The 18,284-nt window shown below is 43.0% G+C and overlaps 1 protein-coding gene across 2 annotated transcripts in view; it reads right to left on the bottom strand.

The window, feature by feature from the left end:
* Positions 1-18,284, bottom strand: part of TTC39C (tetratricopeptide repeat domain 39C) — a 103,557-nt gene that overhangs the window by 14,207 nt on the left and 71,066 nt on the right. For both annotated transcript variants that reach the window (XR_015554278.1, XM_004420999.3), the window contains exon 7: positions 2,679-2,772. Coding sequence is in view for 1 of the 2 variants with exons in the window: in XM_004420999.3 (XP_004421056.1) it covers positions 2,679-2,772 (94 nt within the window). In the remaining variant the exon portion in view is untranslated. The remainder of the gene's footprint in view (positions 1-2,678; positions 2,773-18,284) is intronic.

Raw genomic sequence — 18,284 nt, 5'->3', positions numbered from 1 at the left:
TAAATATTTTAAATGTGACATTTTGAGTAAGACAAGGAACTTCTGATTTCACAACCAATTAAGCAGTATAGAAGAAAGTGGTGTACAGATTCCTATGAAAACACTCCAATTTGTCTCCTACAGTTGTCAGACTAAGCCAAGCACAAAGTAGGCCTAGGCACAGAAAAATAATACCATTAGATTATATGTACAGTGACCACCTCAAAAAGTCTTAAAGCACTCACCTACTCCTAATGATTACTACTAATTCTCAAATTGTTGTGAGAAGTAGAGATCAAGCCAGTCAGAAATTAAGTACTTGCCCACCCTCCCTCTACAGGTTGGTAGAGGAGCTGAGAAAGAAGCCCATCTCTCGTGGATCAAAATCCCGTTAGACTGGCATTCTGGTAAGAAGTGGTAACAACAAACATGCAGGGACTTTATCCCCATGGTTATAACAGCATCTCCCACGGACTGAGGCCCTCTATGTGCCAAGACCCAGGCCAGGCACTTGATGTAATGCTCTCTAATCTGGCTGCAGCCTCGCAAATGTGGCTGATGGTGTCCTCACTTCACCAAGGAGAAAACCTAGGGCATGAGGAGGTTATGTGACTTGGCCAAGGCCATACAGCCAGAGAACAAAGAACTGAGGACTGAAGGCTGCCACTCTGTCCTGTCCACAATATCGCCTCCATAAAAAACAATTCTGGGGGGCTGGCCTGGTGTTGTAGCAGTTAAGTTTGTGCGCTCTGCTTTGGCGGCCTGGGGTTTGCAGGTTTGGATCCCGGGCGTGGACCTACACACCGCTTATCAAAGCCATGCTGTGGCAGCGTCCCACATAAAGTAGAGGAAGATGGGCACGGATGTTAGCCCAGGGCCAATATTCCTCAAAACAAAAACAAAAAACAAAAAAAACAATTCTGGTATCAGGTGCAACACGAAGTAGTTGTGTCATCTTGGGCCTGCCATTAGAACTACAGGGATGAGGGGATCCACACTTCCAAGAAACTCAGTGTCAAATTCTATGGGATATGATACGAATTGGACATATTTTAGAGTAAAAATTAGAGCTAATAATTTCCATCCCATAACAGCTATCAAGGTAAGATTGAATTAAATGCAAAATAAAGGTGGGAGGTAGCAATGAACCTGAATAAGAAGCCTGAATTCTGATTTTGCTACTTTTTTCCCCAAGTTAACCTTCCTAAGGCCTTAGTGTTGGATTCAATGATTTCTAAGCTTCCTTCAGGTCTAATCAACATGGAAATGGTGCACAAAAAAAAGGCCACCATAATCATTTCACAATATATACATCTATCAAATCATTGTGTTGTCCACCTTAAACTAATACCACGTTATATGTCAACTATAGCTCAATAAAAGTGGAAGAAAAAACAAAGATAACAGTGTCTTAAGAGAAAAAAAAGGCCACCAAAGCTAGGCCTTTTAATTCAAGATCTTTGAAACACATTCCATTCTACCTTATGGCTACTAAACAGATTACATAAAAATACATTTTCCACTGGATTATACCTCATCTTCTCTCCTTAAACCATAACAGGCATTTAAAACATAATATTGTTTATTGGGCAGATCCTAATATTTTAGTTTGCACTTTTGTTTAGAAAGGTTCAGGAAGACAATTATGTCCACAGCAGGCGAAGCTAGGAGCAGGCATGGCAGGGTCCCGACCTGACAGGTGTCAGCCACCTCCCCAGCACTCTCCACTTCTCCCATCTCTCTGCCGATGGCTTTTTCAGTCCCAGTTTCCTTTCTGATCCCCGTCAGTACCTCATCATGTCTTCTTTCTCTACTCCTTCATTTCTTTTCTATGTGCTATATAACATGACCTTGTAGCATTAGACTGAAACTCTAAAAAGTATGAACCACTTATTAAAATTTCTTGTTGCTGTTCCGAGCCCAAATTTTTGTTTATGCTTTTCAGTGTAATGGAGCAACTGTTACATAAAAGGATTATTAATCCTTTTATGTAATTACTAATGTAATTACTAATGTAACAGGACAGGAGAATTTTAGTGCAGTCAGCAAAAAACTGACAGCAACAACTCTAGGGAAAATCTTAGGCAAATAAATGCTTCCAAGTCTCTTTATAACTTCATCTCCAGGAAGGAGAAGCAGAAGGAAGCCACGAGCACATGGGGAGGGCCTTCTGTGAGCCAGGTGCTCTGCCTGATGCTCGTCGAGTGATTCCATCTAAACCTCACGACAGCTAAGAGGGGAGGTGCTGGAACTCCCATGGCAACTATGAGGGCGAACGTAGCGACTCGTCCCAGGTCCCCGAGCTAGCAGGTCAAGAGCTGGGGTTCCAATCCACGGGCCCAACTCCCTCCTACGCCGTGTTTTTCTTCTCAGGTTAACACTGCTGGGAGGGAGGAGAAAATAGCTCTGAATTCTAATGTGCAGTCCAATAAGGTGTTTACAAATGGTTTTTAGTCAATTCATTTATCATTACTTACTGTCCTAAAATCAAAATGTTATAAAGAACAAATTATAGAGAAGTAATGAAAATCACTGAGAGAAGTATCGTGACTTGTGCTATGATAACAAAGTCCTGTTATTACAAAGGGCAGCAAGCATTTTACAGAGATACAAACTGGACAGCATTAATAATGAAAAAGGGCCCAGGAATGCATTCACACTATTTCACGACAAGAAACTGGACAGACGTTCATATTTACCTATTTCATACAGACAGACGTGCTGGATTTCTCTCTGATCTACCGCAAGCTCCAAAGCAGTATGGAAGGAAGTCAAGGCACTGTTGATTTGACACTAAGGACAAAATGAAAACAGACTTACTGGCTGAAATCGGTCATTAACATTACCATCATCACAATTCCAAAGCATCTGTTTCCTTAATAGTTATTTTAGACAGATTAAGCAGTATAGAAAAGAGGGACTTAAAGACTTCTAGAACACTCCACTTTGTCTCACGCAGTTGTGAGATGAACCTAGCACAGAGCACTTCTCCTTCTGCTCAGGCAGGAGATTCCCCCAGTGAGGGCTCAGCTCACCCCCTCCTTCCCCTACAGCACTCTCTCCAGACTTGGACAACAGAACTTGTTGCGTTAGAACAGTTTGCTAATCTAGCTGCGTGTGACCAGATGAGTTTTACAAGGCAGGGACTCCATTTCACCCTCCTGTGTACACCTGGCCCGGGAAGACTGCAGTCAGTACGGAGGCACTGCACGAGCCCCTCCATTAGTGCAGCCCTCAGCGCCCTCTCCCTCTGTGACCCACTCGCTCTCTGCCACACAACTGACAGTTGGGTCTATACCCAGAATGCCGTTCTCCGATGGCTCTGGTCATCACGTCTCCTCTCCCAACACTCTGCAAATCCTCTGAGGACGCAGATTCCATCTCCGGCTTTTGCTCTCATTCAGCCCTGTCCAGAACCCAACAGACTCTCAATGTCCGCTCTTGTTATTCCTGGGTAAATACATGTCGTGTTTCCTTCCACTAAGATCTCTGTCGAAGTCGGCCAACCTGATGCCACAAGCCCGACAGGAGCCCCTAAAGAGCATCATCAGGATAAAAGGGTTACGTTAAACCCTCACTGCAGCAGCGCCAGGTGTTAAGGATCCCACACCAATAACTATCAATGCCAGACGCCCTGAAGATCGGACCCCGCCTGCACTCAGAGCCGCAGGCCCAGGAGCCTCCCTTTCTTGCCCCCACTGGTGTCAGCCCTGCTCTCCCTCCCCGACACTCTGCCCTCCTGCGGGTCCCTCTGGGCCTCCCTGTGCCGCTCCTCACCACTCCCTCTGCAAGGCCCCAGTGGCCTCTCCTCCCCCCAGGCAGCCGGGAGGGGGCAGAAAGGGTCCTAGAAGAGGGGCTGTGGGCTTGTGTGAGGACCAGCCCCCACCACATTCCTGGGCTCCTTGTGATGCAGGGTCACTGCGGGAGGCCTTGAGGACACAAGACACCCACTGATGAGTCAGAAGGAGATCTGCAGGACAGTCTGTGACTCAGGAACACTGTAGGCCAAATGACCCCTCAACCAAGGCCACTGCTGGATCACTAACTGCTCATGCTCCATAGTAACACTTCACCCTGTTGTCAGGAAGGTTCAAGTGCAGCATTCAACCCCTTATCGCCATCCCCGATGCTGACTAGGTAGCCACGGAAGATACACGTCACCGTGCCACAAGCAGCTTAACGTCTAGTTGCAGGGGACCTCACAGAAATGTAAAACAGGCCCACAACTCTGAGGTCAGACATCCACACGGATGGTAAACACACAGCCAAATACCAGAGACATAAAAAAATCAATCAATCTTTTATGAAGAGCACGTGTGTGCAGAGAGCGACCTAGACACTCATTATACCCATCTCTAACTTTTCCCTTGCCGGATCAGCAGTTCTTTTCCCGCAACACACATGCACTCGATTTAGCATATTTACACAGAAACCGCAGTCTTGGGGATTCTGCTCTTCATGCATCTCCACAGTTTGCTAAGTTAATGACATTCAGCTGTCCCACACAGGATACCACTGGATGGGCCATCACTATCAAGCTGTCCCCAGCTGGGGTTCAGTGCGTGACATGCCAGGTCACACTGCCCTTCAGAGCACAGAAAACTACTCAGTGAACATTTATTGGGCAACTGCTATGTGCCCAGGATGGTACTAGGCTCTGAAGATACAAAGACAAGTCAAAACAAGGCTTTGAACGCAAGTAAAGAAAAAAGAAACCAAGTAATATTTGTATCAACATTGTTTCTCTTATCTCTTTCAAAATCTCTCTGAGATAGGCGCGTATTAGGACCATTTTCAGATGAAGAAACTGAAGTTCAAAGAGGTTAAGTAGCTTGGTCAAAGTCAACAAGCCAGCAATTAACTAGTATTCAAACTCTGCTCTGATTGACTCCATAGCATGCTCTCTTCAGGGAGAGTGCACGCAGGTGTGATAAAGGAGCTTGAGATGAGGGAGAGTATCCTGGCTTATCCAGCGGGCCCTAAATGCAATCACTGTGTCCTTATAAGAGGGAGGCAGAGAAACAGTTGACACACACAGAGGAGGAGGCATTGTCACGATGAAGGCACAGATTGGAGGGATGTGGCCACAAGCCCAGGAATGCAGGCAGCACCAGAGGCTGCAAGAGGCAAGGAACGCATTCTCCCTCGAGCCTCTGGAGCGAGGCTGCCCTGCCAACACCTTGACTTCATCCCAGTGAAACTGATTTTGGACTTCTGGCCTCCAGAACTGAGAGAGAATAAATTTATATTGTTTTAAGCCACCAAGTTTGTGGTAATTTGTTACACAGCCTTAGAAAACTAATACAGTATATTTTTAAAAAATTAAACCGTGAGGAAAGTACCATGCTCTTTCTGTTACAAGCAGAACTGATAGAACTGGAAAGTACTGAGACCATTTGTGGAGCTTAATGACATTTTCCCAAGAGCAAGCATAACTTCAAAATTAATTCAGTTCTATCCTGATCACTCATTGAGGAATTACAATGAACAGCCACTAAAACAGTGGAAATATATTTCCCCTTACATTTCGTCAAATAATTTAAAATAAAAATGATCTCTGGGAGTTTTTACGGTTACAAATTAAAATATCCACTACATAGCAGAGAAAGGAGAATTAACCTCAATTTGATACTCGATCCACAGTTTAATTTTTTAAAGAAATACACATACCCTAGCTTGAAGAGAATATAGAAAACCGGCTGGTATGAAAAAGCCGCGAAGCCCAGCATTAGACAGTATCATGCAGGCTTCTGTCTCAAGAATTATGCACTGACTTGCTACGTCACAAAAACTACTTGAAGCCCCAGTTTCCTCACTGGTAAAATGAGAAAAAACGTTGGCTAGCTTTACCCGCTTCCAGTGTAAGCCACGAAGAGCAAAAGCACAAGTCTCGGCCAAATTAAATGGAGCATATTTATTGGCAAGTTAAAATCAGCATAATTTATGGCTACTGCAGTGTCACTACTGAGACATGGCGTGTTTTTCCAGTTATTCAGGACTTCTCTCTTGATAGGTGTATTCCTACGCATTTTATAATACTTGTGGCAATTGTAAAAGCGATTTGTTCCTCCATTTTATTCTCTAAGTGAATGTTGCTGGTATGTAGGAAAACTTGGGATTTTTTACAAGTGGATTTTGTATATGTCACATTATTATAGTCTTATGAATTGTCATAATTTTTTAGTTTTTTTCTCCTGGGGTTTCTAGGGAGATATTCAAATCATGTGCAAATAATAACAGTGTTGTCTCTTCCTCTACAAAAGACTTATCTGATAACTGGCTAGGACACCAGTTACAATATTAGCACACATTCTTGCTTTATTCCCATCTGTAATGAGGAGGTTCCAATGTTGCACCACTAACTATAGTTTCTAGCATATGCACGTTTTTAGTAGGTGCCATTTTTACCAAATAGAGAAATTTCCTTTCTATTCCTAATTTGCTAATAGTTTATTTGGTTTTTTAAAGTGCATTTCATTAAAGGCCATTTGGGCATCTATTGATAGGATTGGATGGTTTGATCAATTACTTCCTTAATACAGGGAATAATAGGAACACATTTCCTGAGGCTAAACCACAAGTGCCTTTTGGGAATAAGCCCTACTAAGGTTGTAATATGGCATTTAAAAAATACATTGTTGGATTTGATTTGCTAATACCTATTTAGACTTTCTATATTCAGAATGAAGTTGACCCACAGTATTTTGTTTAGTGCACTCCTCTATGAGGTTTGGTATCAGGATAATGCCAGAACTTACAGACTTGTAGAAAATATTTCATATTTTCTATGCTCTGGAACTCTCTAAAGAACTAGTTCACTATAAAGCCATATCTTTCAGTTGAATAATTCATTTAAATTAATAATTATTTAAATTACCATAGTTTAAATTTTTCTTTTTTTTTTTTTTAAAGATTTTATTTATTTATTTTTCCCCCAACGCCCCAGTAGATAGTTGTCTGTCATAGCTGCACATCCTTCCAGTTGCTGTACGTGGGACGCGGCCTCAGCATGGCCGGAGAAGCGGTGCATTGGTGCGATCCCGGGATCCGAACCCGGGCCGCCAGCAGCAGAGCGCACGCACTTAACGGCCAAGCCACGGGGCCGGCCCCTAAATTTTTTCTTTTAATGGGCACGCAATGTAACAGAATATTAAATTTTAGTCAACAGTACAAGATTCCAGTCCCAACTTCATAACCAACACAATTTTGAACCTTAGGAAATAATTTGTTTTGTTTATACTCTCAAGGGATGTTGAAAGAAATGAATTCACGTAAATAAAATGCTCTTGGGAAAGGTACATTGTGTTTAAAAATAGCTCTATGTCATCCACTAATAGTGCTGGGAAATAAATCACAATATTGTTTCCAACATTAAGAACCAAACTTGGGCAGTAAGTGGCAATTAAGCTTCTCACAAATTATTTCAGCCACCAGGAAAAGTCCCACATTCTATCTAGCAGGCATAATTAAGAGCTGTCTGAGTTAAGAGTCTACCACAAATATACAAGAGTGTACTCTTGTCTAATCCAAAAACACACATACCTGGAGAGATAGGAGACAAAGAAAAATGAAACATGTAATATGAAGGGATGGAGTAACCATAGGCAACATTTTCCACCCAATTTTAAAAATGTAAATTATTCTTAAGATATTTCCACAGTAATATATTTTTAAAGCCCTTTAGAAAGTAAAGATCTCAAAGTACAAATATGAAAACACAAAAAGTATGAATAATTTTCACAGTCAGCACAGTAAGCTTGGGATTACTAATGTTACATTCTATTCTACTCAAAGATTTTCACCGGCAATCCTAAGCTGAGAGGATTCATTCAATTCAGCTACTTAGAAAAAGGTTTCATTTCCAGAGCTGCAAAAAAACTGGAAATGGAAACAAGGCCAAGTTCATTGGGCGCCTGGCCCTGACTGTAGGGCCAAAGGGACACCAAGTTCCAGACTTCCCTAAATCCGTAAAGTCAGCAGTTTCCTCTTGTACCGCCTCCAAAATCGCGTTTAACCTTAAATGACAGCAATAGCTCACAAACAACAAGGTCTCGGCTCAGAGCCAGTCTACTGACATTCAGATAACGTTGGTATCACTTAATTCTGCTGGGTTAAACACCAGAGAGGCAATCACTGTTGTGGTGCCAAATCGACAAACACAACAGTGGCTTGGTCTCAGCTGCCGGGGAAGGGTGTTCCCATGCAGAGAGCTCTAATGTGCACTTGTTTTTGAGAATTTTCAGTTCTGTTAGATAAGTTTGTAAAACATAGGCACATTCTTGCAAGATGTTTTAAGTAATTAGCAAGCAAAGAGTTTGCTAGGCGCAGGCAGAATTCCTGAGATGTGCTAAGAATACAGTAAGTACTTAGCAAGTAGAGTCTGTGTGGGTGTGTGCGCGCTAGAGAGAAAGAAGAACGAAAGAGCGAAGAGATCTAATATTCATGAGGCACCTGGGTACTAAATATACATGAGACTAAATATACAAAAAGCAATAAATATTCAGAATACTAAATATACATTATGACTTAATATTCATGAAGTCTTAATTTGGCCACCCATTGGTTGATGCCCATTCTGGCGCTACGTCCCCTGCCCAAGAAACACTGGTAAAATCCCTGACCGTCCATCAGTTTAATTAGCTGTGGCCAGGTGTACTCATCCAGTGTATTTCTGATCAAGTGTGTGTCACTGGCCCAGGGCACCTTCCACCTGTAGGCACCTCTCTCCTTGTACCCAACTGTCAGTGAGGAAGGCTTATATGTGGAGTGAAGCAGGATACCGCATACCACGTACTGTAGGACTCAGGTGGCAAGGCCCTTCCGCCCCACTTGCACCCTGTCCTGAGAGTGTTAACTGACGCTCTCTCTTTCCTCTTGTTTCTTGCTGTGTGTTTTACACTGATTTAGTAACCTGTGTGATTCAAGCCAATTTTAATATGGCCTGTGAGTCATTCTGTTCTGGGACCTCTGGGAGAGCTTGCTGGGTAGCGTACGCGGAGGCTACCGGGGTATCGGTGGCATCTCTGTGAAAACGAGGAAAACCCCAGATGCCTGTGAGAAGACACTAATTTGCACTGCCAATTATTATGGGCTGAATTGTGTCCCCCCAAATTCATATGCTGAAGTCGCCTAGTATCTCAGAATGTAACCGTATTTGGAGATAAGGTCTTTAAAGAGGCAATTATGTTAAAATGAGGTCTTTAGGGCAGGCCCTAATCCAATATAACTGGTGTCTTTATAGGAAAAGGAGATTAGGATGCAGACATGTGCACACACAGAGGAAAGACCACATTAGAGGGAGAAGGCGGCCATTTACAAGCCAAGGAGAGAGCCCTCAAAAGAAATCAAGGCTGCCGGCACCCTGATCTTGGACTTCCTACCTCAGGACTGTGAGAAAATTCTGTACCCATTCTGTGGTTCTTCGTTTGGCAGCCCTAGGAACCTAATATAACCCCTGTCAGAGGTTCCCTTTCTTAGGGAGCCATTCGTCTGTTCTCCACCCTCACGTATGTGGTGGCGCGCAGTATCCTGCTTCTCTGGAAAACTTTTCTGGTCTCAGGGAGAGGATGAGCACCTGACCCAAGCGAGGCAAATCACAGTACCTCCTCCACCCCCAAATGAGAATCCACCCCTGGAGTTGTTCTTACAGGTGATGAAGGTGGGTAGGTGTGGTCTCCAACTGCCTGCATGTGTGTAAGTATGTATTTCAGTGTGTGGGGTAGGGGTATATGCGTATACGGTGCACCTAAGTTATTTCCTCATAGGTTAGCAAATTGCACAGTAATTCGTATAAACACTAGACCACCTGCTACAAAGGTTTTACCAATTTACATGTGTACCAACAGTTTATAAGGGGCCTATTTCCCTATACCTCTTTCTAACACAGAATGTTTTTACTATCAGCCAATCATTTTTTCCATGTTGTTTTTTTTTTTTTTTTTTTAAAGATTTTATTTATTTTATTTTTTCCCCCCAAAGCCCCAGTGGATAGTTGTGTGTCGTAGCTGCACATCCTTCTAGTTGCTGTATGTGGGACTCAGCCTCAGGATGAACGGAGAAGTGGTGCCTCGATGCGCACCCGGGATCCGAACCCGGGCCACCAGCATCGCAGCGTGTGCACTTAACCACCAAGCCACAGGGCCGGCCCTTTCCATGTTGTTTTAATCTGCATCTCCTTGATTATATTGTGACGCTCATATGTTATTGGCCATTTGTATCTTATTTCATGACTTGTTTGTTTAAGTGTTTTGGCTATTTTTCTTTTCGTATGTTTATATACATCCTTTCACTATGTTCTAATTTTGCAAGAGCTCTTTCTATAATAAGGATGCTAACCTTTGATCACTTATTTCCTAGTTTTATTTTTCATTTTTTAACTTTGTATATTTTTGTAATATATACATTTATTTTTATGTCAATTCTACCAATCTTTGGATCAATCTATGACCAATCTTTTCCTTGATATGTTTTGGTTTTAGAGATATGCTTATAAAGTCCTTGATGGAGGAGGATGGGGCTTTTAATACAATCATGCACATGGAATCTATGAATTTTGCATGATTAAGGAAATTTCTCAAAATGCCATAAATATGGCTGCTCCCATTCTGACAGAAACCCAGGGGCTACAGAAATATAACTATTATCACAGCACAACTGAGAGGAAAAGAGCAAGGGGCAAGAGTATTCATTCATTCAAAACAAACACAAACACACACACACACACACACACACACACACACACACTCTAAAGCCCTGTGGTCTAGAAGCCAGGCACTGGTTGAGGCATTTAAGATAAGCAGTGACCCAGACAAAGTGCCTGCCTCGTGGGGCTTAACGTTCTCATTCTACCGGAGACAGACAGACAATGAGCAAATAAGGAAAACACCATGTGTCCAATGAGGATGAGTCTGGGCAGAAGTGAGGTGGGTGGTAATGAAGGGGGACAGGGAGTCCAGATAGGGAGTGAGGCTGACACGTTCAATACCACAGTCAGGGAAGGTCTCCCTGAGAAGGTGACTGAAGAAAATCCAAGGAGATGAGGGAGAGGGTGAGGCAGATAACAGGGTAAAAGCATTCTAGGCAAGGGTCCAGAAGGTGCAAAGGCCCTGAGGCAGAGCATGCCCTGTATGTTTAAGGAAGGAAGCCAGCGAGGCAGGCGTGGAGTTGGGGTGGGCACTGAGAGGTGGATGATGAGGTCGCAGAGGTTACAGGGGCTACTGTGTGTAGGGCCTTGTAGGCCATTATAAGAATTTGGGTTTCTGCACGGAAAGAGAAGGGAAGTCATTTAAGGGTTTTGCACAGAGGCATGACATGATGTGACTTAAATTTTACCACAGCCACTTGGGCTGTGCTGAGAACAGATTGCAGGGCAGGAAGAGCAAAAACAGAAAGTCAGGAGACTTTCAGTCAGGAGACCACCACAACCATCCAGGAGAAAAATGACGGTGGCTGGGATCGGCGTGTGGTGGGAAGGGTAGAAAGAAGTGGTCTGATTCTAGAGGTGTTTTGAAGAGTAGAGTTAACAAGATTTACTAACGCTTTGGATGTGAGGCGTGAGAGAAAGAAAAGTCAAGGATGACTCCAAGGTTTTCAGCACAAGAGGACAGAGTAACCAGCAAGGAAGATGCAGGGGACTGCAGGGAGGGCAGCTCTGGGGACAAGAAAAGGAGCCTGGGTGAACTGCCTACTGGAGATGTTGAGTGGGAGACTGGACATGAGTCTGGAATTCAAGAGGGAACTCTGAGCTAGAGAACAAATTTGGGGATCACTAGAATATATGGGGTGTCATGAGGTTGGATGAACTTGCTAAAGGAATGAGGGAAAGTAGTAGAGAGAAAAGTCCAAGACCTGAAGTATCCCTCAGAGGTTGGGCAGATGAGCAGGAAGCAGCAAAAGAGACGGAGAAGGAGTGGCTGAGGAGCCTGGAGGAAAACCAGGAGTGGGTAAGATCCCTGGGCCAAGAAGAGGGGAGAGGAAATGAGCAACACTGAGCAGAAATCTACACTGGAGGAAATTAATCTCCTTACAATATGGTTGATGAGGACTGGATTTAAAGCGAGAATGTTGGGGGGCCAGCCCCGTGGCTTAGTGGTTAAGTGCGCGCTCTCCGCTACTGGCGGCCTGGGTTTGGATCCCGGGCGCGCACCAACGCACCGCTTGTCGGGCCATGCTGAGGCAGCGTCCCACATAGAGAAACTACAAGGATGTGCAACTATGACATACAACTATCTACTGGGGCTTTGGGGAGAAAAAAGGGAAAGGAAAAAAAAAAAAGGAGGAAGATTGGCAATAGATGTTAGCTCAGGGCCAGTCTGCCTCAGCAAAAAAAAAAAGAGAGGAGGATTGGCATGGGTGTTAGCTCAGGGCTGATCTTCCTCAACAACAACAACAAAAAAAAAAGAAAAGTGACAATGTTGAGCAAGTACAAAGGATATGAGAAGAGGCCTCTGAAATTCCTAATTAATTCACAAAATCCCATTTATAAGAGAGGGACTATCCAATGTGAATAACACGAGACTTTGAAAGAGACTCAGCAAATAAACAAAAGATGATGGTGACCCTGAAACACATTTCTTAGGAAATATGGCAGAGGATTTCAGTGAGTCCCTAAGAACTGGATCACAGTGAGTATGGTGCATTACTGCTGACTATACATATGAATTGCAGATTAGTAAATTACACATAGATCTCCATACCACAGGGATGTTCTGTGAATCTCCACTTGTCATTCATAGTCTGTACAAATTTCTGACATAAGAACTCCTCCAGAGCTTATTGTGAATGATTATTGAGAAGATACAGATCTCCAACTGATAATGATAGTCAATACTCTAGTACCTAGCAAAAGGTAAATAGTAGTTATTTCTAGAATGCAAGACTTTTATCTACTCCTTGATGTACTTCTGTATTTTACCACGTTCCCAAATGACTACGCATTATTTAGACACAACAAGGTGGCAGGAAATATACGTTCTGATGCTGAAACTTTAAAGAATGCTGCCTTATCCAGCTTATTCTAGTCTCATCATCGTCATCACAAGAGTTAATGTGTGTGGCACTCTTATCATGTGTCTGGTAAGAAGGCGAACCCTCTTGGGACAATCTGTGTGCTTTGCTGAAGGCCACGCAACTGTTTTAGGTCGAAGTGCTGAAATGTGAACCTGTTCGTTCTGACTCCGGAGCCCACACTCCTCACTTCTGTGCTCCTCAGGTCCCACCTCCTCTGTCCCCACTTCCCCAGTCATCCCCACCCAGAATGACCACCCATTCATGCGGTACTTCCCTTCTGTTGCCTTTTCATGCATTCACATTATCTTTATCATTAGATTATAAGTTTCTTTGGAGGCAGGAGCTCTATTTTTCTTGGCATCACCCAAAAGACCTTTTATATCACAGGCAACAAATCTCTGATTAGGTACAAATAACGGAATATAGTAGTTATGTTTTCAGCACCTCCATGTGCATGGACAGCAGTCTCCTTGAAAAATGAGTTACGTAACCGAATCTACCACTAACAGTAGAGGAACTGAATAATGCACCGGTTACAAGATTTCCTTGGTCTCTCAACAGTTATGGACATAATTTTGACAACATTTATGATGGAAAGTGCTTTATACTAGATTTACAACCCAGACACAATTCTGTCTAAACAGGAAAAGCCCTGACCAAGCACTGTGTGTTCAGCGCTTTACCACACCCACGTTACATTATTGAAGGCTGACCTGGGAGATACTGCCCTTTTTTTTACAGACAAGGACACAGGCTCAGACAGCTCTGCAAGCCAGTAAGTGGAAGAGCCCATTTTGAGCTGAGCTCAATGCTTTTTCAGCTATACCATGCTGCCTTTTAAAATTACAGAAAAAGAATTTATATGAAAAATAGCAGTAAATTTAAAAGAAATGTGCTTATGTTAAAGATGCTATCAAAGACTTAAAAATATCAGTGAAGAAGATAACACAAAGAACTAACTCAGAAAAACAAAGACCACAGGAATACAGAACACACTAACCTACAAAGAGTCACACTATTCAAAAGAAGACAGCAATTCAAGATAAAGAGACAGACCTAGAAAATAGATGGAGAGGATCTAACATGCACAGAGAGAAACAAACAGAAGCCACAGTCAGGAAAGTGACTTTGAAAAGTTTTCCTAGAACTGAATGGCATTCTCTGTAAAGGCTGTCAAATGGGCAAGCTGCTACGTGGGATTTTTTTCAAAGAGGAATTAAAGACAACTTGTGAAAAAAAGAAATAATCCCAGGTAATTACTTCTGAAGATTAAAGAACCACAAATTTTTTTATAACAGCTTTGTTGAGATATATTTCACATACCATAAAACTCAGCCTTTTAAAATGTACAATTAAGTGGCTTTCAGTATATTCACAGAACCATAAAATTTGAAAACTGGAAGAAGTCTTAAAAATTATGTAACCTAGTGTTTCTCAAAGTGTGTTCTACGGAACCCTTCTAGTCTCACAGGCTACTGTATGGAAAAGAATTTTCCTGGTCAAATAAATAGGTAGACATGGCATACCTGCCTACTCTCTTTCCCTCAGGGTGTAAAACTAAATTTTCTGAGAAACCCCAGGATATTCCAATTTACCTGACATGGAACCTCTTTCCATGGTATGTGCACTAACTAGTCCATCAAATCAGTGCTCCAGGGCAGATGCCTCAGAAACTCTGATTTATTCCAACCCTCTAATTTTCCAGGTAAAAAAAGAGTGCCAGAAAGGTTGACTAGCTTGACTGAGGTCTCACAGCTCTTCCAAACTGTCCGATATGTGAGCAACCATTTAGAAGTAGAGAGTGTTCCTACAGTTTCCGACAGAGCCAAAGCCAGATCTTCAGACTGTGGTCCAACGCTCTCTCTACAACACTACACATCAAACCTGAAGCTCTGAAGCCATGAGACAACACAGTCCCAGAGCCAACAAGCTCCCTACGAGAAACCACAGAGAAATGAGGACCACTCCACTAAAGAAAGAAATCAGCGCCCCAAAGTATTGAGTCCAAAATCATAAAGAAAAACAGAAAAGTTCAATATGATACTATGAGAAAATATAATATTTCATAGAAGAGTCCAGGACAAGGGGTAGGTAAAACTGAGAAACGCTATTTCCTAAAACCAGACGCTGAGTCATCCTCGATGGGAGTTCACCGTACATTTATTGTATCAGAAGAGTGAGGAGCAGAGAACTGGACCACTGACTGCCCGGATGTGTGAACCCACGTTTAAAATAGGAGAAAAACAAGCAAAACAATCATCTTTTCAATCTGATACTAAGGAAAAATCTACCCACAAATATGTAAGCAGAAATGGAAACAAACAAGAACAATAAACAAAACCCTGAAGAGCAATGGAAAACAATACACATGCATCATTACACAATTAAATATGAACAGAAACTCCTCTGTGAGAAAGGAGATTTGGATTAAAAAGCAAAATCCAATTATCTGTTGCTTCCCAGGTCACCCCTATCCCAACCGCCTCTCTCCACCGAATGCTCCAGCTCCACTGAACTCCATCTCCCCAGGATCTGGCCTTTTCTCGCATCTGGGCTCGAACGCAGGCCCATCTCCCATGCTCTTACCTCTACCTGCAAACTCCTAATGACTCTTCAAGAGCCAGCCAAAATACCCCAACTTCTGGGTTGTCTTTCCCAGCAGTGTGGGAGGCACCACGGCTGAGCCACACCCTGCTTTACCTTCAGATAAGCCTCCTTTTATGTTTCTCAAAGCCCAGCCATGTCTGCATCTGCTTACACGCCTGTTGCCATGCAGTCCCCATCTCCCCGAGTGCATGAGCTCTGTCACTGTCACCTTAGTGCAGAAGCCTTAACAGCAGCCACAGCGGTGCCGCCATCATTACAGCCAACAATGACCGGCACTCACTCAGAGCTCCACGAGTAGCACACACCTCCCAGATTACCACCTCACTGCATCTTAACAGCAAAACTATGCCCTAGGTACCACTAGGGTCCCCATTTCACTGAGGAGGGAAGGTTTAAAGAGATGAAGGGTCTCATCCAAGGTCACTCGGCCAGATCAGAGGAGCCAGGACGTAGCCCAGCCAGCTGGCCTCCAGAGCTGAGCCCTTAGCCACAGGCTAGTGTCAAGCCGAATTGGAGGACAACACACAGACTCAAACAAGGGGACCATACAGAGCACACAATTTACCAAATGACACAACTGAGATTAATCATAACAACAAAAGACACACGACAACGAACATTTAATAACATGAAACCTTTAGGCAGCCTAAAGGAAAACTGTTTCCTATAGTCACAACACTTCTGACACCAAACGTGTGGAGTTTTCCCACACCAACGAATTCTCCAATTCTCTCCTGACATCAATTGGGTGTCCCACAATTTAATTCAATTCTGACACTAAGTACTCGGAGTTAGTACAGTCCCCACAGGTTAGGGGCTCAGTCCTATAAGACTGCCCCCACTTCAGAGGCCAATTGCCCGTAGTGGCTCAACAGGTAGCTCTATCTGATATGGTGACGAATCAGGGGTTCCCATGACCCCCTCCTCAGGTTCAATAATTTGCTAGAATAGCTCACAGAACTCAGGGAAACACTTTCCTTACCATTACCAGTTTATTACAAAAAACACAAATGAACAGCTAGATGAAGAGATACATACGGCGAGGTATGGAAGGGTCCGAGCACAGCATATTCTGTCCCTTGGAGTCTGGGGTACATCACCTCTGAGCACATGGATGCATTCACCAACCAGGAAGCTCTCTGAACCCCACTATTTAGGCTTTTTACGGAGGTTCCATTACATAGGCATGATTAAGTCATGGGTCGTTAGTAACTGAACTCAATCTCCAGCCCCTCCCTCTCCCAGGAGGTTGGGGGAAGGGTGGGGGGTGCAGCTGAAAGTTCCGACCCTCTAATCATATGGCTAGTTCCGGCAATCAGCCCCCCTCCTGAAGCTACCTAGAGGCCTCCAGCCACCAGTCATCTTATTAACATAAATTCAGCTAAGTTTGAAAGGGCTTATTATAAACAACAAAAAATGCTCCTATCACCTCTCTCAGAAAATTCCAAGGGATTTAGGAGCTTTATGCCAGGAACTGGGGTCAAAGACCAAATATATATCTTCTCACATCACAATATCAAAGCTTCCCAAACACTCTCAAGTAAAACAATGAAATGCAAGCTGAATTTCAAGGAATACAATAAAATCCCTAAACGAGAATGCTAATATTTCCCTATTCTAATAAAACAAATGTTATGATAAAGCATTAAGAAAATGAATTATAAAACAAAGGAAAACTAGAAATGAAATGGAAATAAGAAATGAATTGATAAAAAAATCAAATCCCTTGGGGCTGGCCCCATGGAATAGCGGTTAAGTGCACACGCTCCGCTGCTGGAGGCCTGGGTTCGGATCCCGGGCGCGCACTGATGCGCCGCTTGTCAGGCCATGCTGTGGCGGCGTCCCATATAAAGTGGAGGAAGATGGGCACGGATGTTAGCCCAGGACCAGTCTTCCTCAGCAAAAAGAGGAGGATTGGCATGGATGTTAGCTCAGAGCTACTCTTCCTCTCACACACACACAAAAAAATCAAATCTCTCCCTACAAAAACCAATGATAATCCAAAAGCCCAATCATAAAATTAAGAAAACACAAATTTATAAAAATATCACAAATAATAAAAAGTAATATCACATTTTTACATATCTGGAAATAGTATTCAATCATCTGTTTAAAAAGTAATAAGTAGACTTATTTCGCTTAGCATAAAACCCTCAAGGTCCATCCATGTTGTCACAAATGGCAAGATCTCATCTTCTTTATGGTTGAGTAGTATTCCATTGTGTGTGTGTGTGTGTGTGTGTGTGTATGTACCACATCTTCTTTATCCTTTCATCCATTGATGGGCACTTGGGTTGTTTCCAAGTCTTGGATATTGTGAATACTGCTGCAATGAAGATAGGGGTGCAAATATCTTTTCAACTTTGTGTTTTTGTGTTCTTTGGATAAATACCCAGAGTGGAATGGGTGGATCATACAGTAGTTCTATTCTTAATTTTTTGAGGAATCTCCATACCGCTTTCCACAGTGGCTGCACCAGTTTACATTCCCACCAGCAGTGTATGAGGGTTCCCTTTTCTCCACATCCTCTCCAACACTTGTAATTTCTTGTCTTGTTAATTACAGCCATTCATCATTATGCTAAGCGAAATAAATCAGATGGAGAAAGTGAAATACTGTATGATCTCACTCATAAATAGAAGAATAAAACAACAACAAACACACAGAGACAGAGATTGGATTGGTGGTTA

Source organism: Ceratotherium simum, chromosome 14, assembly GCF_057802395.1.
Source record: "Ceratotherium simum simum isolate JZ-2026a chromosome 14, ASM5780239v1, whole genome shotgun sequence".
Taxonomy (NCBI): domain Eukaryota; kingdom Metazoa; phylum Chordata; class Mammalia; order Perissodactyla; family Rhinocerotidae; genus Ceratotherium; species Ceratotherium simum.
This window is presented reverse-complemented; position numbering and strand designations above follow the sequence as displayed.